At 38.6% G+C, this 26,880-nt stretch overlaps 2 protein-coding genes across 5 annotated transcripts; one reads left to right on the plus strand and one right to left on the minus strand.

Moving 5' to 3' along the window:
* Nucleotides 1-233: 233 nt before the first annotated feature.
* gab3 (GRB2 associated binding protein 3) lies at nucleotides 234-11,731 on the minus strand. 2 transcript variants are annotated; one of them, XM_042432299.1, is made up of 10 exons: nucleotides 11,552-11,731; nucleotides 8,131-8,431; nucleotides 5,655-5,811; nucleotides 5,115-5,566; nucleotides 4,288-4,337; nucleotides 3,741-3,975; nucleotides 3,330-3,420; nucleotides 2,894-2,966; nucleotides 1,801-1,920; nucleotides 234-1,171 (listed from the first exon to the last, which is right to left on the minus strand). In XM_042432299.1, exons 1-10 carry the CDS (start codon nucleotides 11,696-11,698, stop codon nucleotides 1,055-1,057), a joined length of 1,743 nt encoding a protein of 580 aa, XP_042288233.1. In that variant the 5' UTR covers nucleotides 11,699-11,731; the 3' UTR covers nucleotides 234-1,054. The 2 variants fall into 2 exon arrangements, with proteins under 2 accessions (XP_042288233.1, XP_042288232.1); XM_042432298.1 differs by having other exon boundaries at nucleotides 234-1,174.
* A 2,268-nt stretch (nucleotides 11,732-13,999) lies between these two features.
* aifm1 (apoptosis inducing factor mitochondrion associated 1) lies at nucleotides 14,000-26,391 on the plus strand. 3 transcript variants are annotated; one of them, XM_042431709.1, is made up of 21 exons: nucleotides 14,000-14,493; nucleotides 16,228-16,358; nucleotides 16,533-16,653; nucleotides 16,834-16,857; nucleotides 17,668-17,781; nucleotides 18,879-18,950; nucleotides 19,078-19,341; nucleotides 19,445-19,519; nucleotides 19,938-20,065; nucleotides 20,220-20,350; nucleotides 20,867-20,957; nucleotides 21,085-21,169; nucleotides 21,251-21,327; nucleotides 21,888-21,996; nucleotides 22,106-22,213; nucleotides 22,320-22,408; nucleotides 22,499-22,639; nucleotides 23,441-23,583; nucleotides 25,384-25,508; nucleotides 25,618-25,808; nucleotides 25,899-26,391. In XM_042431709.1, the coding sequence occupies exons 1-21, from the start codon at nucleotides 14,406-14,408 to the stop codon at nucleotides 25,968-25,970; spliced, it is 2,379 nt and encodes a 792-aa protein (XP_042287643.1). In that variant the 5' UTR covers nucleotides 14,000-14,405; the 3' UTR covers nucleotides 25,971-26,391. The 3 variants fall into 3 exon arrangements, with proteins under 3 accessions (XP_042287643.1, XP_042287644.1, XP_042287645.1); XM_042431710.1 differs by lacking the exon at nucleotides 16,834-16,857; XM_042431711.1 differs by lacking the exons at nucleotides 18,879-18,950; nucleotides 19,078-19,341; nucleotides 19,445-19,519 and having other exon boundaries at nucleotides 14,005-14,493.
* The last annotated feature ends 489 nt before the right edge of the window (nucleotides 26,392-26,880 follow it).

Here is a 26,880-nt window from a genome sequence, read left to right on the forward strand (position 1 = left end):
TCAGTATTCATTCATAAACCCCAGTTTGGAGTAAATAGTGTCTTAGAATTTATAATTTCAAAATGTATAAGTAATGTCTAGTAACTAATGAATGATCCATTACAAGCATGTGTGTTTAATGTAGAAATGCAAACCAAAGTGTGTACACAAACTTGAAATGAAAGGTGACACTTACTGTTGTTGAATATTTTTGACTCAGATGTGAAAGGTTATGAAGCAAAAGTTCGCTGCTCTCAAAGCTTTGAATGTTTTAATGGACCACTGTTTCAGAAACACAGAAATATCGCAACAGTGCTACAGAAGGTTGTTGAGAAATAGTTTCATTTTATGCCCTTAATGGAACTCAAACAACCGCACCTGAGAGGGTTTCAGGAGAAGAAGAAAGCGGAGATGGTGATGGTGCAGCAGCATGAGTGGCTGGTGAGAGTCCTGTGGTCATAAAAACTGCTGTGGAGTAGATTTTGCCACAGCTCGCTAATGTCCATCCTTCTCCTTGAAGTGTTTGATTTATTTAAGCTATAGTATCAATAAAGTTTACAACTTCATTTTAAAGTTTCCAGCTTACAAACTTAAAGATGGCAAAAGTAGTTGAACAACATTAGAATATGTGATACCTGATGTGAACACAGTACTGGACTAACGTGGACGGATACATAATGAGGGAGAGAAATATTTAAAAATGTTTTATCATTAAAATATTTTTCTTCTTTACAATCATAATTATTTTTACATATATTACAACAAGTCTCACAAATGTTTACAATAAAGCAAAATGATGCCCTTTTCAGAATTTGGTGAAACCTTATGCTACATTAAAAATCATTGGGAACAGTGAACAATCCGGCAGTATTTACAGTACAGATCTACTAAGAGTTCATTGATTTTTTTACAGTGCAATTTTGTGTTTCCATGATGCTCTTTTATTTCAATACTGTTTTTCAAAGTGCTTCTAAATTGCTTTTGGTCCTCGTCATGTCGTCTTGCTGGTGTTATGAGTCCATGTTGGTCTTCTTGAAACCAAGTGTGCCTGATATTTTCGTCATGAATTTTCCATTTATGTTTTTGACTGCCGGACATCTGTCCACTCCATTTTGGTGTTTTGCAGCGCCTGAGTCTTCTTCTCATCCACCTGCACATAATCCACTCTGTACTCATCAGACAGAAATGGCTTCTGCTGGACAGAGAGAGAGACAAACAGACAGATGAAGAGACTATGATGTGGTTAAATCTTAAAAACAGTTTTAAAAATTGATTGCGTTGATTCTGTTTTATCTGTACAAACAAGCAATCGTGTTGCACTTATTGTCTTTTATCTACGGATGCTTCTTGCTGCGTCTTGATTGACCAAATCTTGAGGATCACACCTTTCTCATTGCATGTGGTGTTTTAACAACAGTGAGTTGAGGTCATTGAAAGGAAAATTCCTCCAGTGGCTTTTGGACTTTCAGAGATCAACAATCTGTGGGTTTAGGTCTTTTCTCTCAAAGGTTCTGTACAATTTTTGGCTCCATTTGTTTCCCAGAATACCTCAACAAAACTATAAGTGTCTTTCTGTGACATGTCTGTTCTCTATGCAGCAGTTCCTCTAATCTAAGTAACTTTGAACATCCACAGCTTGTAGCAAGACAGAATGAAAGAAAAAAATGAACATCAAGACGAACATCAAGACTGTCAGTATGTTCAGTCAAGACAATTTGATAATAATAATCAATACTGAGAGTAAAACATGTCTTTTGGCTATCTTGTTACTGTCCAGAGGCTCCAAAGGCATAATGGTGCAAAAGTCTGCAAAAAACATACCTTTTGCACAGGAGAGGGAGATGCGGAGTTGAAATCCAGTGACAAATAGTCAAGGTTGGATCTTCTCGCCCAGAGCTGACCTACTCCATCATAGGTGACACAGAAGTGTTGCCTTGACTCCTGCCAGAGAAAGAAATAGCTGAAAACCTTGCGCAGTCATCATCTGCTCCCAGTTAAAAGGGATCTTATTCTTTGAACTGCTACAAGCTCAAAGTCAACTTTGCCAGCATATGTGGTTTTTAATCCTCATTCTAATTTCATACTATATGCGCTGCATTATCAGTGAATCATTGATTAAATAAAAAGGGTGGCCTTGGATTGAGTTTAGGAAAACACAGGAGGCCACTTGCAGCCTGTCTGCATTGTGCAGTAGGGTGGCCCAGTTTACTAATTCGTGACTAATATGCTGATCTTAAAATTTTATTCTGGAGAAATCTATTAAAATGCATCACTGCCGAGAACAGCCTTGTACAACATTACACCATTACAAACACTCACATGCCAGAAGGTCTCAAGTGCAACAACACTTTGCTGACTGTGTGGAGATTTTTCCAGTCACAAATGGTCTTATGATTTTGTTCCAATAGGTCCAAAATTATCTAGAAAATGTTTTGGCTACATACAGTTGATAAAGTCTACAGTAATTCAAGGACTTCTGCCCACATGATGAATAATAATAGATGTTAATGCAAACACAAATCATACAATCACACTGGTGAAATAATATTTACATTTTGTGGAGGAAAGTGCCACAAATTCCACTTAAATATTTGAGGCTTTTTTTTACAGTTTTGAAGGGCAGTTGTGAGTGAAAAGTAGGTGATTAATATCCTGATCTAGACGTCAAAAAGAGCTGACTTAATCAGCTATGTATGTATGTATGTATGTATGTATGTGTGTGTGTATTTTATGAGACACAGGAGAACAACTAGTTGAGTTCTCTAAAATTTCAGAAAAATGCACATTCAAAGACCAACTTTGGTTTCTGATAAATAGGGAAGATGACAGCATCATTGAAATTGCATGATCGAGTCCTAGTCTGTACACTATACTGTATACTGTTTAAAAATATCCTTTAAATAGTTATTTTTACCATTGTGTCTTCATCTCTTGGATTGTCCCCATTGTCAAGTCTTCTTTCAAGAGGTAAAAAGTTCATTGGAAAGCTGCAATCACACAATAAATACAAAAAAACCCAGTAAGAATTTAAGTTAGCAACAAACTACTATTTTCAACCACAAAGAAACTAAACTCCCATCAAAGTTAATATTTTCTGATGTTGTGAAAGATTTTTTTAACATCATTAATGTTGTTAAGACAGCAGTAAAAAAAAATTGATCAGTTGAAAAACACAAAATGCGGATGTTAAAAATGCCTCTAGTAGGAATTCAGTTATAATTTGTGTTGTCAAAGAATAAGGATTGTGCCTTAATTGCAATTTTAACAATCATGTTTATATTATCCATCATGTGCTGTACATATCATGTAAATGAAAGACTTTGTGGATAAAGTGAGTGTTTTTCTCTCACCATGATTCAGTCATTGTTCTGCTCAGAGGAATACGAGTGGGACATTCTGTGATTGTAGAGAGGCCTCTCAAATCAAGAGGTGGGGGTCGAGCTGTGAACCAAGAAAGGACAAAGTTACTGGATCAGTTGAAATTATCTAATGTGACACGTAGTAAAGATCAACAGCATATCTGATATCTGCATGAGTTATGTACTGGCATTTACAGCAGTGTTTCAATGTTGAAGCAAAACAAATGCATGACGATTGTGCCTGTAAATTCACATGTGAAATAATTTTCAGTCATTTAATACATTTGTAGAGCCTGTTTGAAGTTCATGACCAGGTCCTCAAAAACACACAGCTAAAGATGGTTGAGCGGAAATATAACTTCAAAGGTAACATGACTGAATCAGGCTTGTTATGACTCTCACCTCTCCTCAAGCAAGGCTTGAGATGCCGGTGAATTGGAGGTGGTGCAATATCTGCAGGTTGACGTATTAGTGGGCTTGGGGGGGGCTCAGTACTGCCGTTTGCACTGAGGAAGCTCACAGGGCTCATGGGTATGTAACCGTCAGATTCACCAGCGGTAACAGGGGGAGAAGGGGAAGCCATAGGGACATATGACTCATCCTGGTAGCTTTGAACTCGTGTGGTATTTAAACAAGGCTGTCGAAACACAAAGCATCACAAGATTCAGTGCACTATAATGTCATTGTAGTACAGCTAGAACATTTTGTTAAAGGCATATGTGGAGGATTTGTATGTGCTTATAGCATCTTTAAAATTGTATTGATGGCATATGTTTCTTTAGAAGAGTTAGATGAGAAGATCTATTCCACTCTCTTTAGAATGAGTGGTATCGATCTTCTCATCTTATCTTCTTCGGCAGGAAAGCGGATAAGCATATTTCCCGAAAGGTCAAACTATTCTTAAGATCTTATATGTTTTTTGTTTTTCTGCTGCTCATGATTCTCTTACCAAGTTAAGACTCTGCCTTCTGTTCCTCATCGCTCTGCTGTCAGCATCTCCTAAAAAAAAATAAAAAATTAATTACTGAAAAAAGATATTTATTTACTTCTCAACCTTTACTATCAGCTGTTGTAAACATTCATCTTAATGCAGAGGAGGATTTAGTGATTTGGGGGCAACAGGCAAACGCTGTCTTGCTTCACCCTTGCTCTTACTGGGAATGTTAGAAGAAGTACTCAGGACTTTTTTCTCTGAAGCAAAACTATTAACTATTTATAGTAAAACTGTTGATACCGCACTGTAAAAGTCCTGCATTCAAATTTTTACTTAAAGTGAAAATACAAATTATCATCACAATTTACTCAAATTAACATCCGTTTAAGGTATAGCTTTTAATTCTAACTATTTTATCTAATGCTGGATAGTTTCATGAATAATAATGCATCACATTTTAATTGTTATGTTCTGTGAGTAAAATCTGTATATGCAACGTAACCGGTTAACATTTATGTCAGGTAAATATATCAGTACAATGTTTTCCTCTGAAGAAGAAGTACACAGTAAGTAAGCAGTAGACAGTTGCATATTTTTTAAGTGCTTTGGGGGCCTTTTGTAAGTCATTTCAGGGTACAATGAGTTAGAATAGTGACATAATTCAATAATTTTCATATCTAAGCATCATAATAAATCTATAACTGTTTGGGACCCTTTTAGTTGGGGGCCACAGGCAGTTGCCTACATTGCCACCCCATCATAACAGTGCCCAGATAATGTTTAATTTGGTTGGGTTTAGCTACTGTGTGTGCTGTGAGGAGGCTTTTCTTATGATAGTATACCTATTTTGAAGTGGTCCAGGCCTGACAAAGAGGTCCTCCGGGAAAATAATGCAGTTTGGCTTGAGAAGTGCCGCGCGCTCATTGACCTCCTGTGAGCTCCTTCCTCACTTTGCTGCTCTGATCGGTGGTTAGGCTTAGGTGGCAGTGGAGGAGGCGTTAACCTGTCACTTGTTGCGTCAAATGCAGAAGGATAATTGTCAAACTGGAAGACACTCGTGGCACAGTGATGTAGTGGAGAAGAAGAGGACGACGGGAAAGCCATGGAGGGGCACGGAGCACTGAAGGGAGGGTTAGCTAACCTTCCGTGTGTGAAAAGAGATGGACTGTGGCCAGCATGACAGATGAAGGACGAAGAGGAATCGATGCAAAGAGGTGAAGGAATGATGTCCTTGAAAGCATCGTCTGATGACCTCTGCTCCAGAGAGATCTCAGAGTTCGAAAAGCTGTCATGTCTAAAAAAAATGAAAACACCGTATTTGTCAAACATGAATTGCAGCCATCATTTCCTCTTGTGCCAAGGGTTTTACAGATCATACATACCTACTAATGCTTACACTCCCCGTCTCACACTGTGAGAGAAAGAGGTAGTCCAGTGGATGGCTAGAATCTAGCTGACTTGATACAGACACCCTGTCAGAGCTGTCAGGTGACGGCTGAAGGGACGTTGGGGTGTGAGGAAAGCCTTCTTCTGAACTCTCTGTTGAGCACAAGGAGAGGGATAGAGAACATTTAGTTTCTGAAATGTTACAACCACTAGTGATAAGACAACTGCCATCACACTGACACCAACAACAACACACAGGTCTCTCCCAGCCTGTACCCAAATATACACTAAACCCTAAGTGGAGCTTAAACCACAGCATCAGTTGAATCTAACAAGAGGAATTTTTTTCCAGGCACGTTGAAATAAGACACATGTAAGCCTTGTCCTTGTTCCCTCTTTTGTTTATATATTCTCCAATCTTTTAGTCAGGTTGGCCATGGCTCAGAAATTTGTTTCATTCCTTTTCACTTGAAGCCAGAGTCAAGGCCATCCTTGCAGAACGATGTGGGGGAGAAAAATCCAAGTCTTTGCATGTTCTCATAAAACATTTGCTACTCTTAATAGATGCCTGTGTTGTCTTGTGGGAACAGAGAAACATTTTCTATTCCTTTGCAAAAGTTATGAGGTGCCTTCACATAGAACTCTTGAGATCCAGGCAGGTTCTACCCACTCCTCTGACAACACTGCAAATGTTATCAAAAAACAACAGAAACAATCTTTGTCACAGAGTTTAGCGCGTGGAATATAATCTTGGATTATAATTGACGATTTGTGTGCATTTTTCTCAGTGCATATGTGATTTACAGCAACATGCAGGGAAGCATATCAGCAACTCTGGGCCGTTGCTCTATCTTCTTCACACAGACGACGATATTCTAACAGACAAGCGTCCTCACAAAATATCTCTATCGAAGTTATGTTTGGATTCGAAACAGCAGTGAAGCATCATCCTGACATCATATTGAACTCATATCTATCATCTGTAGAGTGATCTGTGATATCAAAAGTAGAGTCAGAACCATAAGAAAACAGTCTCTTCTCATATTGTCATGTTGTCACCACAAGCCAAGTAAAGACGTTAAAGTGGGACTTAATGACATACAGAAAAATGTCAACCCACGAAAGATGACTGTGCATTCACAGAAGTTATTCAAAAATCGAATTAATTATCAGTAAATGCGAATGTGACCTCAGCTCTCTGGTACCCCGTTGTTCTGGTGTTATCTCCTCTAACACAGCAGCAACTTTCGGCTGCCTGGAAGGCAAGAGGCAACTTCAACATTTCAACTGTTAACTGATCAAATCCTGTGGACACCAATTTGATTTGTCAAACGTGATGTTTCATGTGCAGTCATCTAAATGTATTTTAATTCCAGAAACATACCAAAAGAGTTAACTGTAGTTAAGATATCAAAATAATGCAACATTTACTTGTTGTTGTTGCTGTAGAAAGAAGACTAGATATGATTTGTATCAAGGAGTTTTAACCACAGTGTCGTAACACATGATTGTGTATGGGTTTAGACACAGTTACAGAGAAGTTTATCAGCCTGTTTAACCGACATAAGAAGACCACAAAGTTTCTGTGCTGCCTTAAAACGACTGAACCACCAAAATATGCTTTACTAAGTAGAATTTAGTGTTTTAATGTTGTCTCTGCTTTCTTTGTTTCTGTTTGCCACTTGAACCACAAGTGGGAATCATTCAGGTGGATCATTTTCCTCTTCACATCTTGATTTCCCCCTTAAAGTTTCTTTAAATGTAGAAAACAAAAACACTCCACACTACACCACCTCATTGAAAGTGAAGTGTTAAATGAAATGAATGTTTTGTCTCTCTCATTTTATAAACATTGCCTGAAACTAGTGTCTTTAGGATCTTTGTAAACTTTTAATAATTTAAAATGAAGTACTGAAGATTTGAAGTATATGAAGATAAAATGAAGATTTGAACAAAACTGTTCAATTAGTAATGATTTTACATAGTTTTTCAGTTAAAGCTGCTAAATTAACAGTCCCTAATTGCAGTGATATATAAAAATATTATAATATATACTGTATGTTATATATATTATATATAATATATACACATTTACACATATTTAGGATTTAAATACTAAAAATCACTTAAGTTGTCAATAAACTGCACCCTCAAGTTTGAAACCTGACTGGTCTGTGTTGCTTTTACTGAAACTACACAGCCCCACATAAACATTTCGTTTTGACCTCATTCTGAAGTTAATTTTCAGTTCACGACTTCCTGTGTTTGAAAGTGACACCAATCTCTTCTGGACCTTCAGGGTGAATCTACAGAGTCTCCACTAGTGGAGGGGATGACCTTCTCTTTTACACAGCTACTCTGTCATTTTCAATGAGTCAGGTTTAATACAAAGCTAAACATCTTGACAAGTGCAGCTTTAACACAACCACATTTCAAACTGAACAGAGTAAAAATCTGTGGGTGTATTTATACCTGCATCCTCCAGGCTACCAAACTGGCATATTTGACTGATGCTACTGATCCAGCTGTTCATCTCCTCCTCAGTTTTGGCCACCAGGTAAAAAATACGAGATGAGGTCTTCACCACAAAGAGGTGCTTCTCATGGAAGTCACGCTTTATTCGGAGCTGCCCGTTCAGCATCTCCACTTCACACTCTTTCAGGTCAATGGTGCGGATTGGCTTCTTTGAGTTTTTACTCTGATAGTATTCCAGCACATCAGGGTTACCGCTCATGCGACCTCTTCGAAGCACAAACCAACGTTTCCTCCATGCCTGTAGGAGAAAGGAACAAACAAGTTTAAACTTAATCCTTACACAATAATATTTTGAGCACAGTACTTCATAATTTTAACAGTAACATCTCCCTTTCCTCCACCACCATTTTAGTCATGACCAGTCATGGGAACTAGATCACAGCTCCGGCTCACAACAGCTTACTTAGCAACTTTAAACTCAATTTTTTGCTTTTGATATGGTCAGTAAGCAGAAGCTAAACTCAAATTTCCCAGAAGTACAAATAAGAGGAAGTTCACTGTATTTAGCAGAAAATGTCTAACACAACGAAAGAGGTATTTATACAGTACATGGTCACTGCTTCATACTGAGGGCTTTCTTGAAAACCTGATACTGAAACTGTCCAGAGGTATTTATAGCTCCAAAGATCTACAGTACCTATAATATGTAATAATGTAATAACGCCTGAGCCCTCACTGCAGAGAGGTTGCTAATCATCCTAAAGTCTTTTAGGTGTTAAATTTCATAATTAAAATAGTAATGATTACAAAGAATTAGCAGGAATATCAATATATTATAATATGTGTCAAGGTTACTTAGAAGTTGATGTTGTTTTCACACTTGGTTTTGTGGTTTTGTGTTGAGGTGGAGTCTCTCCTGATATTTTTGTTGTTGTGAAAACACTTTTTTTCTCCGCATGTGGGTAATCTACTTCTGCACAAGTCAGTTGGTAGCTTATGTGTTCTTACCAGGAAATGGTAAGAAAAGACACGCCACACTTACTGCCAATAATACTGTCAGTCAAGTTAGAGGAAACCGTAACTTAAAACGATGGTAATTTGTTCATTTGATCCTATAGATGTTTTGAATATGGAAAGTTTGTGCAACGAAAAAAAAGTTGTTTTGTATATCCAGGAGCATTTAATAAAGGTATTCAGTGAATGTAAAAGTCGATTAATGTTTTTTTTGTTTGCTTTAATTTTGCTCACCCAGAAAAAGTAGTAAGCAAGTCAATACAGAACAAATCAGAAAGTTTCATTTTTTATTATAATGTCTTCCAGTCTTTACTTTCTGTCAGCAAAGTGTTTCTGTTTGCTAGAAACTCACAAAAAAAACCCCAACAACAAGCTGAAGTTCAGTTACTAGCTTTTTCCAGTGCTTTCAACTGTATGTCATTGTCTTCCTGGGAACATGGAGTTTGCTTGGTTTTCATCATGTGACCTAAGTATGGAACTTTGGTCAAGTGATACAAAAAAGGTCAGCGGTGGTGACAAATGAGCAAACTTCATCCCCTAAGGAAGACAATGAGGTGCAGTTGAAAACTCTGCAAAAAGCTGATAAGTGGACCTTGAGCTCAGATCTCTTTTGGTAAAAGTTTCTGAAGTCAAGAGTGCTTGTCATGAAATAAGTCATGATAGTGTGACAGTACGGCAGAATCTACAATATCAGGACCCTGAGACTGAAGCAGCTAAATAGAATTCAGCCATTATTCATTTTATATATTATAACTGTGCTTTTCTTACTGTGACATGTCAAAATGTCTTCAGTAAAAAAGGCCTGTACATGTGTACATTAAAATATTCCAAACATATATATATTTTTAATTACAGCATCAATAATGCTGAATATGAGATATTAAGATGATCTCTTTCAATATTTTCCTTTTTTTGTGTGACCTTGGGAAGTTGACATTAGTCTTTTTATAAAATCTTATGAAAAACAGTGACAGAGGATTTTTATACTTTTACAATATCATATCTTTCCTTAAAAGAAGCAATGAAACAAATAAGAAGCCAAAAAACTTCATGCCAATCCCAGTAAAAACACACTATGGAGGCAACAACAGGTAGTGTTTCTATTACCTTCAAGGGATGTGATAATAATTGATAAAAAATATATATATATATCTCAATATAAGAAACAAGCACTTGTGAATGACCACACGACCACACAACCCGCTGTGGACTGACTTGACACAGCAGACGACCGTTAAATGCACATTTATCATGGCAAAAAAAGTGGAAATGCAGTGTTGACAGAACATGACACAACAGTACTTGTTCCACGTCAGAGAGGATCAGGTCTGAAGTATGGTGACACTTCTGTTTCTAAACAAGATGCCAAAAAAGAAAAAAGTAAGGAGCTGCAGCCTCACAAACAAACCGCCACATCACTCTGCAGTGAAGTGTGCTTTCATGCTGTTGAAAGTTTTCATTTCATTTGATAACATCATATACAAAGATACATTTAACCAAGATAATTGAAATTTTCATATTGGCACGGGCCTGTAGCTGACATTTGAATAATGAGGCTGATAGCGGATCTGCTCTCACAACTGTCTGAAAAGCATGTATTTACTTTGTTCCCTGGCATCAACAGGATTTGCATAGTGTACTAAAATAAGTTTCTATTTCCCGCACGAAACCCCCAAACCCATCACCCACACACGCACCTCCACCCATCCCTTCACTGCACTGGTTTTGGGTGAAATTAATGTCCCTCCTCCTCTCCTCCTCCAACTCGCACAGAGGAAGTGCAAACAGCCATCATAAAGCTGGACTATTTCTGCTTGTTGCTTATGTCTGAAGCGTCTGACTACCACTGACATTACTTCCCATGTTTCACAATACACACACTCATCTCACAAACACACAGCAGAGCGCAGAGCGAGTGGCCAGCTCAACATTATCACATGACCTCAACAACCACACAACAGTGACGGCTATATGCTGTTCATGTAAAGCAATTATACTTGCCGTAGGAGTCATTTTTCATGTCTGAATGAAGTACATCTACGGTTTATGACATATTGTTATTGTCATAACACATTGTTGTTGTTACTATGAAGTGACTCCACAAGCCAAAACACCAGCATGGTGTTATTATAGGAATGAGGAAGATGATATAAAGCAGATAGAATTACAGCTCAGTTCAACAAAAGAATACAAGCCTGCAGTATGTTTCTAAATCCTCATTCCTCATCATAAAACACACTCACATACACATATACACACACACATACACACACATACACACACATACACACAGACAGACAGACAGACATAAACACAAGGCTCAACAGCACAACCTGACATTCCTACAGCTTGGGTAAAAATGACAGAGGACATTAACAAGTGTCCTCTGTGTACTTGTACTCACAAATCTCTTCAGTTTCTTCTCTGGAGGGGATTTAATGAGCCAGCCGGTGCAGACCACATCCCCAGCACTCATCTTGACTGCAGAGCGTGTCGTCCTCACTGCTGCTGCTGCTGCTGCTGCTGTGAAACTGAGAGCAGTGCGAAGCATATCCTGTGTTCTGGTATTCAGCCCAGCCACTCCAGAAGAAGGAAGTCAAGAAATTGATCACACTGACAGAGAGAGAGAGAGAGAGAGAGAGAGAGAGAGAGAGAGAGAGAGAGAGAGAGAGAGAGAGAGAGAGAGAGAGAAGGAGAGAGAGAGAATTATCTGTTTATTTTCTCAAATGCTTCGGGCAAGTGCATATTAGCCGTTGGCCTGTGGGGGGATTCAAGGAGAAAAATACTACACATAATGAGGTTTGACAGGTTTGAGGACTGAGTTGTATTGACCAGAAACTAACAGTAGCAGAGTCACATGCTGTTAAAAGATCTTATCTTGAGTTTCATGATAAACGTTTTGCTGATTTCATTTTGCTGTTGTGATGTAGTTTATGTGTCCAATGTGGTTTTCAGAACCCTAAGGAAACCAGAAGTGGCTGCAACAGTGGATAACTGATCAAAACAACAACCTGCTGTGCTTATTTCATGCTTAATGATAAACCATTAACGGCGTGTTATCCATATGAGCTTTCACAGTCTTGGCTCGGCCTTCATGAGAAGCTGAAGAGTTCAATCTAAAGGTTAATGGACAATATATTGAGCAAGTTATGGAAGTAAAATATCTTGATATATCTTGATCTAATGTTAGATTCATGTTAAAATGGGGGGCAGGGTTGCAAAAGCAAACTTACATACATTTACAGTGGAAACTGTTTACCATTTTATGCTGCAAATAGTTTTATGCATTCCACAATCTTTTCACATTTAAGTTATTGTGTAACATCTTGGTCACAAGCAGCTTCTACAACAGTCAAGCCTCTTAAGACAACCATGCAATTAAAATTTTGAAATAAGAAGCCGATAAGATCTCACCACTGCCATATTCGATCACTTAATTACATTTGTTTATATTAAAATGATCCATGAATGCTTAATCACCAGGATCAGGTTGAAAGTAGACATGAATATGTGTGATTGAGTTTTATGGTAATTTCATCATTGTTTATGTTTTGTCTAGTTGATGTTTGTGTATTTGTATGAAGGCCCATCTAGGGCCAGGCAATGCAAATTAGTTTAGGCTATAAATGCTGTGGTTTGTGGCATTGGTCCATGCTACATAGATAAATAATCTGGGGTAGAAATATTGGTTGTAGCTAAAGTATCAATAATAATAGTGTTATTGCAACAATAAAAGGCATAGTAGTATAATTGTTGTTGGTAGCAGCAGTACTATAGTACTAGTGGCAGTCAAGCCCCTAATTTCTACAACATGTTCTAATTTTCACATCATTATCAGTCTCTCGATCACATCCACAATAAACAAATCAGACACACGTGTTCAAATGAAACAAAACAACAAAGCAACACTGTGGCTTGTTTGTGGTGAAGTTATTATTCATCCAGTAAAAGAAGTTCACTTCATAACTTCTCTTGATAGTAAAAACAATGACATCCCGTCAATCCTCTACATCTTTTCACCTTGTTTCAAATTTCCTCACTGAAGGGAAGTACTTAAATGCTCTTTGTCCAAATAAAAAGGACTTCCCATCATGGACAATCAGCTGCTGTAATATTAACTATTGTGAACAGATCATCTCAGAAAACTTTTGAAGTTCACTGCAGAAGATAACATGTGTGAACTCCCAAAATTAACATTCTGCAGCTGATTGCAGCCAATAAACACTACGAACAAACTCCAATGTCACCCATCTTTACAGTTCTTGAACAACCACCAGAGGGCGACATAATGACCTAGTTTATGACGTTATCTAGTCTGTCACCAGGCAAATTTCAAATCATGACTCAGTGAAAGACAATGAAGATTTACATATATATAACTCACATTACACCTACATACATTAGCCTACATTTACACAGAATTACAGTGCATTACATGAATAATGTCCTCATTTAGTTAAATATCGATCAATGGACATTATGTCAATAATATGATTTTTTGGATTGTTTTTTTTACATCGTGTGTGTTTTGGATTAAATATTATATCAAGTAGGTCATTATTGTTGTTAATATGTTTTCATGTGTTTGCTTACATAACCTCATGTTAATGGACTACTCCTCAGTGTTACCTCCCTTCCTGTTTACTCTGTTTCTTTTCTGTTGCCAATGAAAACAACAACTTATTTTAACCAAGTTATTGTATGGCAGATATAATCCTTTAGGGGACAGCATTACACTGCGGCCGCAGTTAATCTGAGTTTATATGTGAATAAGAAGAAGAGTCGCGTTACGCAGTTACCAAAGAGCCTTCTGGGAAAGAGCGCGAAACAGTTGCCAGTCGGTGTAACAGCAATTGACAAACAGCTTAAATCTGAAATTACACCGACTTTATTTTTATGTAGCTGTTGGCTGTTGAATTAGAAAAAGACTCTGATCCATCACGCCACAAAATAACAACAAAAACACGAAAGAAAAGCAACGTCCGGTCTGATATGAGCGGCGACGCCATCTTGCTTGTAAGGCGTAATCCTACTTTGGTTTTCTAGAGGTGACCAATCTTCCGGTTCAAAGAGTCTTTGCAATTTACCCATGACTCCTTTGAAACGTATGACCTGTCTCTGGCCTTGACGTGTAGCGCGGTGTTGCTGCTGCTGCTGTGTGCGGGCTGTAGGACTAGACAACCGGTAACTAGCAACACTGTTTCTGTCCCACAAGTCGGCTACTAAAGTGGGAACCGTTAGAGCGGAGCTGAGCCACAATGCTGAAATGTAGGACTGTATGGAAAAAGCTTGCACCTCTTGCTAGAGCCTCGTCCACTGTGTGCCGGCAGAATGTGAGAAGAGCAGGTATGTGAATAGTTAACAGTAAGTTAACTGCTGTCTTCTTGTTAGCTGGCCTCAAGCCCAAGCAGAAATGAACTTGTAGCGTGATAACACACACTGTCAGGTCATTAAAGCAGACAGGGTATCGTCTGGTGGCGTACTTGACCTTCGTTTGGCAGTTATAACTTAAAGCTAAATGAGCTACTTTGGCTGCACAAAGTAAGAATGACATTTCGATAACTAACAGTTAGCAGACTTATAATCACATCGCACTTCATGTGGTCGTAGCTGCTGCTGCCTGAAAACAACGCCAGTGAGTTAAACATGAACTTGTGTCACCGTCACACATGTTTTTCACATGCTTGGACCCAGTGCTGGTCTCTAGTGTGCTTACTACAGGTGTTACAGCACATTCTGTACCCAGTCTGTTTTGTGCCATGCTCACATCGGCCCAAGTTTGTTTCAGAGTCAGGGGGGAGGGGGGTTTCATCCCCTTGTGACACTACACATACAACACAACATAAATACTAAACAACGTAGTCCTTCTGCATAGACTGCCTATAGTGATGATGAGAGGAAACAGTGAGGAGTTATTAGGGGAAAGTAGTTCACAACAGAGGTCTAAACCCAAAAGCCTCCAAACCCAGTACACACACACACACACACACACACACACACACACACACACACACACACAGGCACAGAGCATATGCTTTATTTATTTAACCTAATTAACAAGTATGAGTGTTGTGTGCCAGTCCTTTCAATTAGAGGAATGTCAAGTCAAACTCCAAGCTGACATCTAGACTTAACGTTGCCTTGCATATCAGCTTAATATACTTAAGATGTTGTCATTGTCAACATCCACAGGTGTGTTCTGCAAATATTATACAGCCCTGCAGCACTTAAGCAAATAGATAAAACATTTTGAAATTATTTATTTCTATTATTATTATTTAATTTTTTTTGGCAGTCACACATAGCTGCAACAATCAGTCCATTAATCGATTAGTTGATCGACAAAAAATGTATCGGCAGCTATTTTCATAATCAATTAATTGTTTTAGTTATTGTTTTAAGCAAAAATGCCAAATATTTGCTGGTTTCAGCTCCTAAAATATGACGATTTAATGCTTTTCTTTGTCATGCATGTTAGTAAACTGAATACTTTGGGTTTTGGACTGATGATTGGACAAAACAAGACATCACCTTTGATTATCTGATTATCGCACCCATTTTTTACAATTTTTTTTTGACATTTCATAGACAAAGTGGTTCATCAATTAATCAAGAAAATAATCAAAATAGTTGCAGCCATAATCGCACAATCTTCTTTAACAATTGGTTGGTCGCTTGTTTGCTTATTTCACATGTTTTCACAAAGCAAGCAACCCTGATCTCACCCTCATTCCCTCATCTGGCACATGATGAACTGTAGCAATCACCTGCACACTTTACCACTCACAAACATTAATTGCAGAGACCTTTTCTTATGTTACATACTGTCGAAAGGATGGCGGAGCACGTAGTGTCATGCTTGTTATGCCACACCTCATGGTTGTTGGCATAGTTGTTTCACACCAAATATCAGACTTTAGTTGGGTAAATTAAATACATACACATCCAGCTAACAAGGGTGACACACGTGACTTGAAGACGTACTGCAACCTTGATTGACTTCCGTTTGGGGAACATTTGTGAGCACTGTTAAATATGATAACCAGTATACTTTTTTTTAATGTGTCAAATTGTTTTCAGGGTTGAACAATGGCAGAATACCAGCGTGTGTTCCTGCGGCTCACATGTCCACTGGGCCTGCAGGGGGTGGAAGGGAAAACCAGCTGTACGCCCTGTTGGTTGGAGCAGCCTGCCTTGGTGGAGGAATATATGTGAGTAAGCTCAGTCTATCATGACATGTATGTATTGAAAATCTTTCCCTGCGTGTTTGCAGATATTTCCACCTAAAAGATGACAGTCAACACTGAATCTGATTGGCAGATTTAAGCTGTTTCATAGAGAAATAGTTGAAGTTGTTTTGAATAGAACATTTTTTGTTTTCACAGGCGTACCGAACTGTCAAGGGAGACAGTAAAAGATATCAGGATCGACTTGAAGAAATTTCATCTAGACCTCACAAAAAAGCCTCAGAACAAGCAGCTACATTCATCCAGCCAGAGGCTCTTGGTAAGCTATTTTTATTCACTGATTTTAGTGATAATAAAATGTTGAAATTTACTGTTTTCTTCATTTCACAAACAAGGCTAAAGTCATCCATGTGAGAGCCGCAGTATTCCTGTCGGACGGTTTTTATTTATGATAAATTCAGAATTTCACAGCTTTGATCATGTTATTTTTTGTTTTTAGCTGTGGAGGCCACTGAGACAAAAGGTGAATGATTTCTTTTAATTTATGAGAAGATATTTATGTAAACATTAAAGATCAAACTTTACCATATATATTCATAACTATGAACAAAAGATGTGTGCATAAGTATCTTAAGAATAGTGCTTGTATAGCATTTGTTGTGTCTAAAGCTGCAGCAATTAGTCAATTAATCGATTAGCTTCCAACTATTAAATTAATTGTCAACTATTCTGATAATCGATTGAATGTTTTGAGTCATTTTTTAAGGAAAATAGTCCAAATCTCTGATTCCAGCTTCTCAAATGTGAATATTTTCTGGTTTCTTTAGTCTTCTATGACAGTAAACTGGATATCTTTGGGTTGTGGTGTTAGTTGAGACAAAAGAAGACACCATTTGCTTTATGGACCAAACAACTAATTGATTAATCAAAAAAATAATCGACAGATCAATCGATAATGAAAATAATTGTTAGTTAGTTGCAGTCCTAGTTGTGTCACTCTTTTGATTGTTTGTTTATATATTTTATTTTTTGGCTGAATCATAGTGAACAGTTATTAGGTGTAAGAGTAGAATGACTCTACAGTGCATGGCTCCACTTCCTCTTTCTCTCCATGTAAACAGCAGATTTTGACACTACAAAACAAACTACATTTAAAACTATTTTAATTTGAATTATTTAATGATCTAAGTCTTATTTTTTTATCCAGTCTCGTCTCTGATCAATAAACTGTCTAAATGTTACCTAACAAAAATAGTAATTATGTTGAATATAAGCCCAAGTTAATCATTTTAAAGGTAATGAATGGTAATTTGTTTTTGTATTCCTCTTTCAGCTGTCCCTAAGCCAGAACCTGAGCCACAAGCAGCACCCTCACCAGAGAAATCGAGCCCTCCGGCCACTGAGGCTGCAGTAGCGGCCCCCAGTGAAACAACTGAAACTCCCCCAGGTTGTTTGCATACTTTACTATACCCATACGTGCATGAGTAACATGTGGCCTCCTGTATAAACAACCTGTTTGAATTAAAATATAATGGCAAAAAAAGTATAAGCATGCCAAATATGGAATTAAGTGTACTATTACATTTAGTCTATTATGCTTTGTACACATGCTGTACTTTGAGAAGAAGTGGGATGTTAGAAATGATGACACCAGCTGGTAAAGCTGGTTAGTGCAAAAAAAGCAGCCTGTAAAACCTGCACCTGTCTTTTCCCTCCACTTTATAACAGTCGTGCCATGCATGTTATGTTAAAAATACGTTTGTTTGTTTTTTGATGATGACAATGATGTTTTATACATGAGGCCCCTGGATATTCTAATCCTGTTGAGTATTGTCTATGTCCAGAAGCCGAGAGGTTTACTGCATGAACTGTGACTTATGTTGCATGTGTTTGTGTGTTATTCACCGTCTTATATTTAGTGATGCACGTGTTATTCTCAGTGTTCGTTTGTGTCCTCTAACCTTGTAAATTAACCCTTTTCACACTTTCAGTAAAGCGTTTGGAATCTCACATACTCACCTACATTCTCGACTGTAAATATTTCTGTTTTTGTGGTACACAGTCATTGGAGTTCTCAGTATTTTCTGCAAATACTGTATGTTAGCTCTGGGTGTGCTTTGCTATCACATTTGTGATATCAAATAGAACCCCTGCTGTCTGACATTTTCTGTGAATATGTCATACTTTGTGAAACTTTGTCCTGGGATTGTACTCAAATGTTCTTTTTGTTACGTGTAATGTGAAAATATTTATAATTGGAAGCTGCCCTTTGAAGTGGATTACATTTTTTTTGCTTTTTTCATGATGTGTCTAAGATGCAAAAAGTCTTCACAGATGTTTCTCAATTAAACATCAGTGTAGTAAAACATGCAGGAAAAGTATGGTTGCACTGGGCAGCTTCCAGTTGTTACTGTGTTAGTGTGCATGCTCTGCAGAATGTTCCTGGGCTAAATCTGAAGAAATGCATGGATCCTAATGGTCTTCCCCTGTCAATAATCATCTAGAGAATTTAGTCTAAACCCATACTATGAATTACCTCAACAGCAGAGGAGCCTGTGGTAGAAGCATCTCCAGAAGAGGCAGCAGAACAACCTGCTGCACCTGTAGTTGAGGAGGGTAAGATCTGTGAAGAAAGGATAGTCTAGACAATAGATACATTCTACAGCTTAGACAAAGATGGACTTACATATTAGCTGCATTGCACATTAGAAGTTATTATATAACTTTGCCACTGTACCACCAGAACCCTCACCCCCCTCCGAGCCTCCCCCTGCTGAGCTTACAGAGCCGCCCTCTGATGAGCTTACAGAGCCTCCCCCTGCTGAGCTTACAGAACCTCCCCCTGCTGAGCTTACAGAACCTCCCCCTGCTGAGCTTACAGAGCCGCCCCCTGCTGAGCTATCAGAACCTCCCCCAGCTGTGCTTACAGAACCTCCCTCTGCTGAGCTTACAGAGCCTCCCCCAGCTGAGCTTACAGAGCCTCCCCCTGCATCCGTTGAGGAGAGTGGTAAGCACTCAGTTCCACCTGTGCATGGAACCAGTGATGTACATTTACAACATCTGAGGGTTAATTTTGTCTTAACTGGTCAATGCTCCGGTTATACTAACAGAACCTGCAGCAGCAGCAGAAAGCCCCGCAGCAGCAGAACCACCTGAGCCTCAGCCTGAAGTTGTGGCAGAGAGTGGTAAGACTCGGTTGGAGCGGGGAAGCGGGCAGACACCGATATGGTTTCCCATTCTGATAATGTTAATGTTAATTCCAACTGCCTTTTTTCCTATTAATTTATTTTTAAACATTTTTTTCTCTCATTACAGCTTTTCACCCTGCCTGTTATTGTCTTTTTCACAATGTTTGGGTTCTTGTAATGATAAAGGTTAATCTCTCTCACATGAAACATTTTATTTCTTTTATTTTACCAGGTCCATTTCACTCTTACTCCTTTCAGGTGTATTTGTGCAAGTCATGGGTACTAATGAGCTCAAAGAAGTCCATGATCACGCTCTGACTGTGTCCCTCTCTTGCCTTTGCTTTGTGCTTTTTCTCTCTTTCTCTTTCTTTCACTCTCACTCTCTCTTGTGCTCGCTGTCGCTCTCTCATACAAGCTCCAGGAGTGGACTCTGTACCTGCCTCATCCAAGGTCCCCTCACACGCCCCTTACCTCCTTATTGGTGGAGGTACTGCCTCTTTTGCTGCTGCCCGGTCCATTCGAGCCAGAGACCCCGGCGCCAGGGTCAGTCAAGCTTCTTGTTTCCACAATAGAAGCCAAGCTCAGAATTCAGTTCATGAACCATCTAGTTGGACTTAAATTTCTCAGTTTAATCTGATTGTTTTTCTTTGTGTACTGTATCTATGAAGTAATGCCTTTTTAACATGTTCTCTATCAGGTATTGATTGTGACTGATGAGGCAGACCTTCCATACATGAGACCACCTCTTTCTAAGGAACTGTGGTTCTCAGATGACCCCAGTGTGACGGAAACACTGCGTTTCAAACAGTGGAACGGAAAGGAAAGAAGGTGTGTTTAGGTTCCTCCTATTGTGCTTTGTGTTTATTCAACTTAAGTGTCTGTCATCCTTCTGTCTGTCTCACTGTGGCTCCTTTCTTAAGATCTGTCTGACTGTTCTGTCTCAAAATCCGTCTCTGCTGTGATGAGTCAGTCAGACTGTTTTTTCATTACAAAATAAGTCTGTTTCTGTTCTGTTTTCTTGTAGTGGAAATCACTATTCATGTTAGCTATCAGTACTCACTAAACTCTATTATTAGTGACTTGTACTTTTTGCAACATATGTTACAAACCACTGTTGACGCAAAATAAAATTTGCACCATTTCCTGTGCTGCAAATGATTTCTTTTCTCAAGAAAGACCTGCTGGACGCAGTGCCTTCAGTTTTAACTGGGTATTCTCATAGTGTTTTATTAGTTGATTATAGAAAGAATCATAACGCAAACTGAGTGCATCACGATCAGTTGGGAAAACTATGAGAAAAATGTTCATTTAATGATTTTAATATGTTTTGTATTTATTTTGCAGTATCTACTTCCAGCCCCCATCATTCTACATCAATCCTGAAGAATTGGAAAGTACAGACAATGGGGGAGTGGCTGTTCTTACTGGCAAAAAGGTTTGTTTATGCTTGTTTATATGTTTTTACATTATACAGGTTGAAAAAATTATTTACGCCAAAATAAATTTTTTGTAAATGTATATTGAGACTTTTGACAATAAATGCATGATTTAATCCATTCTAGGTGGTTCACATGGATGTGAGAGGAAACAAAGTCAAACTGGACGATAACACTGAGATTTCATATGACAAGTGTTTGATTGCTACAGGTAAGCCACTTTAAGATGCATCCATTATCTAGCCTGTGGATTAAACTGGGTAGCTAAGCTAATTTTTAACTTTATCTTCAGGTGGCGTGCCAAGAAATCTGCAGGTCATTGAAAGAGCAGGAGATGAGGTGACGAAGAGGACGACTTTGTTCCGCAAGGTCAGTGTTTAGCCACCAGGGGGCAGTAGCTCGGTTTCAGTTTGGCAGTGTCTGACAGATAGGACTCTAGTACTGTACAAAGCTTTACAAGAAAGCCACATTTTGACTGCAGAAGAAATAGTTAAGGTATGACATGATGAGAATATTTAAATTACAATATTTACTCCTCTGAATAGGTTATTCAGAAATGTTGGCCAACAATAAATACCCTTCTTCTAGCAAATTATACAAAACACAACTTCTAAGACTAACCAGCATTAACCCATTTTAAAACCAGGTATCACATATATATTTAATGACATATAATATGATTTCAGTGATGCAGGAAATTCAGGCTCACTGCTCAGTAACTCCAGTGGTATGGAGATATTACACAATATGTGCAACCGTTACTTTTTGTCCACACTTTCTTATGATGTTACTTTTTAAAGAGGCTCTCTTATTATAATTATTATGTCATTACAATCCCTTCACAGGAGTACAGAGAGGTTAACACACTGAAATATGTGTGGCATGTCACTATCAAAAAAAGGAGTAAATTTACATTTTGTTCTCCACAGATTGACGACTTCAAATCATTGGATAAAGTCTCCAGAAACGTCCAGTCCGTCACAATCATTGGAGGTGGCTTCTTGGGCAGCGAGCTGGCCTGTGCCCTTGGCAGGAGATGTAAGATACTGAAAAAGAGGAGAAAATGACAGAATAAACGATACTGATGTTGAACAGAATTCACTTGTTGCTCTGTTGTTTGCTCGCTCATCCTCTTTTCTCTTTTCAGCTACCGAGTCTGGCTTGGAGGTGATACAGATGTACCCTGAGAAAGGCAACATGGGAAAAGTGCTGCCTGAGTATCTGAGCAACTGGACAACACAAAAAGTCAAGAAAGGTTAATGTCTGTTTTGCTTTGTAGCTTGTCTGAACCTCATCAGTAGCAGTAAAAAAGAGATTTTTATTTTTTTTTATCTCCTCATTTTTTCTTTTTTGTTTTCTAGAGGGCGTAAAAGTCATCTCAGAAGCTTTGGTGAAATCTGTGATCTACAAGGATGATAAATTAGAAATCAAACTGAAGGATGGCCGACTGGTAGGTTCAGAGTTCTGCACACGTTCAGTGTAATTCAGGAAATAAATAGAAATAAATTAGTTACTTATTATCTTGTACTTTCCCATGCAGGTGAAAACCGATCACATAGTTGCAGCTGTTGGCCTGGAGCCCAATGTTGACCTTGCAAAGTCTGCAGGTCTGGAGGTGGACTCTGACTTTGGTGGCTTTCGAGTCAATGCAGAGCTGCAAGCCAGGTCCAATATCTGGGTGGTAAGTTAATGATCGTATTGTAGTACTTCAACATGAACATTAAGAACTGTGTGGGAAATATAGAAAATCATTCTGCTCAAAGTCAGTCAGTTAAAAGTACATCCCTCCACCAGTATCATAACAGTTAGAGCTTGAGCTGCATGTCCTGTGTATCTTTGGTTTTGACTGGCTTCAGCAAACAAAGTGCTTGTACATTTTATTCAGTGAAACTGATTGTAGTAGCAGTTTCACTGTTCATGTTAAACCTCATGGGCCAACCTGAGATATATCTCACCTCCTTTCAGATGCTGAGACTCATAATGAGTGAATTAACTGTCATTGAGTAACAGCTGTTTAGTGATATGTCTCACTCTTACAGATGATCATGGTGTTTTTGCAATTGAACAAACATGTATTTATTTAAACAAAACTCACTTTTAATGAGAGTTAGTCAAAAGATCTAAAATGTCGACTGACTTCAAATAAACTAAAAGAACATAAAAAAATCAACTGTGCTGGATTTTTTAAATATTTAATATGGTTTAGCTTGAAGGTCAAAGTGAGCTGCATAGAAGGTTACATAAGTGTATGATGTACAGTGTTGAACCTTTTTGACTTTCTCAGTCATATCTTTGATTATAGTGCCCTCTTCAGGTAAATTCAGGCCATAGTTCAGACACAATGCATCTCTATAGACGCTGTAGTGTTATGATTTATGTCTCTTCCTTTGAGCTTAGTGTTGAACCTCTCAATAACCTTTAATTCGGAATAAAATTTGCACATTCTAATCCATGATATTTAATCTCCTCTGTCTCAATATAGGCAGGAGATGCTGCTTGTTTCTACGACATCAGACTGGGCCGCAGGCGGGTGGAGCACCACGATCACGCCGTTGTGAGCGGTAGACTAGCAGGAGAGAACATGACAGGAGCCAGCAAACCCTACTGGCATCAGTCTATGTTCTGGTAGGTATTAGATTACTTCCTGTTTCTTGTCAGTGATGCTAACTCAAGGTTTTCATGGGTCACAAATTCAAACTGTTTTCCAAATGTGAGCTGTTGCTACAGGCCATGAAACCAGTTAGAAGTGGAAATGAAGGAAAATATTTGAGAAAACCAGTCTGAATTGTTGATAGTCCCAGTTCATTAGATTTAAATAAATGGGCACTGGGGCAGCATGTACAGTTCTGTAAATGACTCAGATTTAATCCCTTTAGAAGTCAGATGGACATGCATGATTGCATTCAAGTCTTGAGTACCATTAAGTCCTAAAATATTTAAAATGCCTTCAGAGGACATTGAAATAAGAGCTGCCAGCAGAGGGCTGCATTACTCAGACAGACATTTTTGAATCCCATCATAGATTTACTAAATCTGTTAAAAACATTACTGATATGATCACAAGAGGGAGTTGCCAAAACTTTCAGTACAGTGTGGAATGTAGCCCTCACTACATAGATGAATGCTGTGACTGCATGTTTGTAGCAACTGGTGAAATATGACACACTGCTGACAACGTGGGTTCACTTGAGTCTAAAAAAAAACAACACAGGACCATGAGTCAGACTATCATGGCTTAGACACCAGCCAGCAGACACAGACAAAACAATATGTCGGTTTCCTTGTGAATGCCGCGGTTGTGTGTCAGAATCAGGCTGATTTGATGCCTCCTTGAGAATTTAGACAGCAAATTCCCTCAAAGACAGTCAATGGTATTGATAGCTTGCATCATTCATCAGTGTTGTATCCACTGATAATCATGAGGATTACAGTGTGTCAGTAAACCAATTATAGGACACACAACAGCTCATTGTTATTCAGCAGCTGTGGTTGGTGAGTTCATTGAAAGGTTGTTAGAGTCCATTTATTTTTAGATTTAACTTGTAAGAATTCCACATCACATTTTTCTCCTCATTGAAAGTTGTTAAGTTTAAAGTCAAATGCCAAATGTTTGGCATTTAAGGTTTATATATATACATACGGTATATACATGCTGTCCTTTTTTAGATGCACAGCACATGACTGCAGACTATTTGTTACTAACATTTCAAACTGTAAAACTAACTAGTTAAACTGAGTCAGACTTTATGCAATGTAAGTCTGTTGCTCCTGGTGTTGAACTAAAAGTCTCTTAATAAAGTAAAGAGTTTAACAAACATCCTAAAACTCTTAATGAACCACCGTTCTGGATGTTTCTGAATGATACCAAATTTAGGCTCCCCCCGCATGTAGATCTGCTCAGTTGGCTGTGACATTACTTCAGGTCATCAGCCAGCTTGAAACTCATCAGGTGGCGGTGGGGGCTGTCACTGAGATTCACAGCAGAAGTTTTGACAAGTGCCCCCTCAGTCCTGTTTGTGTGTGTCTAGAACAGAAGCTGTGTGAGGTACACAGACTTACACAGTGTTTGGGAATGTGTTTTGACAGCAAAGTTTGAAAAGCTAGCAGTTGCTGTACTTCACACTGGAGGATGAACTTAAGCAAAACAATTTTTAACAGAAATATGGAGAAGTTTTTGTCTGTTTTCTAAGAAAATGTAGTTTAAACCCCTCAGCATAAATGACTATACGTGCAGCTGCAGAGTCAACATATTGTAAAATGGCATGAAGGAAAACATGTAATTTGTTTGAAATAAAGTGGGTTTTTATGATGTTTTTCAGTTCTAAGTAGCACTAAAACAGGAAAAGAATTAGAAAAACGAGAATGAGAAGGCGTCTTGGTCATATTTCCACAATATGTTTTCCAATCTCATGTGGTGTCTCACAGGAGTGACCTGGGTCCTGATGTAGGCTACGAGGCGATTGGGATCGTTGACAGCAGCCTGCCAACAGTAGGAGTGTTTGCCAAAGCCACTGCCAAGGATACACCTAAAGCTGCTACAGAGAAGTCCGGTAAGAGCATTTAACTATCTAGTTAAAAAATTCTTAATCCTATAAAGAAAACAGAAACAGTCAATTTAAGGACCAAGGGTCTGAGCCTTACCCATCCAATGCGCTGCAGGAACTGGGATCCGCTCAGAAAGTGAAACAGAGGATGTAGCCACAAGCCCAGCGGCCTCTTCAACACCCGCCCCCCCTGTGGAGCCACACAAAGACGACTACGGCAAAGGAGTCATCTTCTACCTGAGAGACAAAGTGGTGGTGGGGATTATCCTGTGGAACGTGTTCAACAGAATGCCCGTCGCAAGAAAGGTACTTTATAAGAGGGTGGATTTGTGTCATTGCACAGTTAAAATAAAGATCTGGGTAATGATAATTGATTTTCCTATCTGTTATTTGCAGATTATCAAGGACGGAGAGGAACATGCGGATCTGAATGAAGTGGCCAAGCTGTTCAACATCCACGAGGATTAAGATGGTGAAGGCCGAGACTCGTTACAGGAGGGGAGTTACGCCTCATGTGAAGACTGAACTTTGGCAGTCATTGCCACTCTCTTTAAGACACAACTGATCACGCGTATGAGGGGGAGGGTCAATGTAAATTATGTCATGTCGCTGAAATATTTTCATATTTGGAATTTGATTCCGCTACGCCAGTTTTTGTTTTTTTGGTTGTTGTTTTTTTTCTATTCAGGAGAAATCACTGTCTCATTCTTCTTGCTACCACCACACTTTTTGCTCATGTTTTTTTAAAATCGTGGTCAGTGTGTGATTGTCTATCCGCTTTTCCGCAGCAGGCTGACAATGTTCAGCATGGATTATTGTTGTTTTCCTCTGTGTGATCAGAGCAGCTTGTCGTGAGAAAAGCTGCAATAAAAGCTATTTTTAAATTGGAGTGATCACATTATTTTGCTTCTAGATAGCAGCACTAATAACAGATAAGTTGACCTGCATTCTGAGCTGTGATGGTTGTTAAATTCTGTCCTGAAGCATAATCAATGTGTAACGCTTGGCAAATTTACCATAGTCATTCATACATGTGAACATAGGGATTGGCCTTTTAAATGGAGTGAGGCGACGTTGAAGCTCTAACTTCGATATAAAACACATAATGTTAATTTAAATGGGAACAGGCAGGCTTGTGTAAAGGGCACCTGACAAGTATAGTTAACAGTATGTAGAAGTACAGTCTAATTAAGTAGATCCAACAGGAAAAAAAAAAATTAAAATGAAGTTTGGCCTACTTATCCTGTCTGGAGGTAAAAATGCTCAAGCATGCAGAAACATTGTGTATTTTTCCTGCTGTGGGCTTCTTGTTATTAGTAATGCATTCATGTTTAGTATTCTCACACATTTCTTATCCTATTTGACACTGTGGGCTCTA

This window comes from Thunnus maccoyii, chromosome 13, assembly GCF_910596095.1.
Source record: "Thunnus maccoyii chromosome 13, fThuMac1.1, whole genome shotgun sequence".
In the NCBI taxonomy this organism is placed as follows: domain Eukaryota; kingdom Metazoa; phylum Chordata; class Actinopteri; order Scombriformes; family Scombridae; genus Thunnus; species Thunnus maccoyii.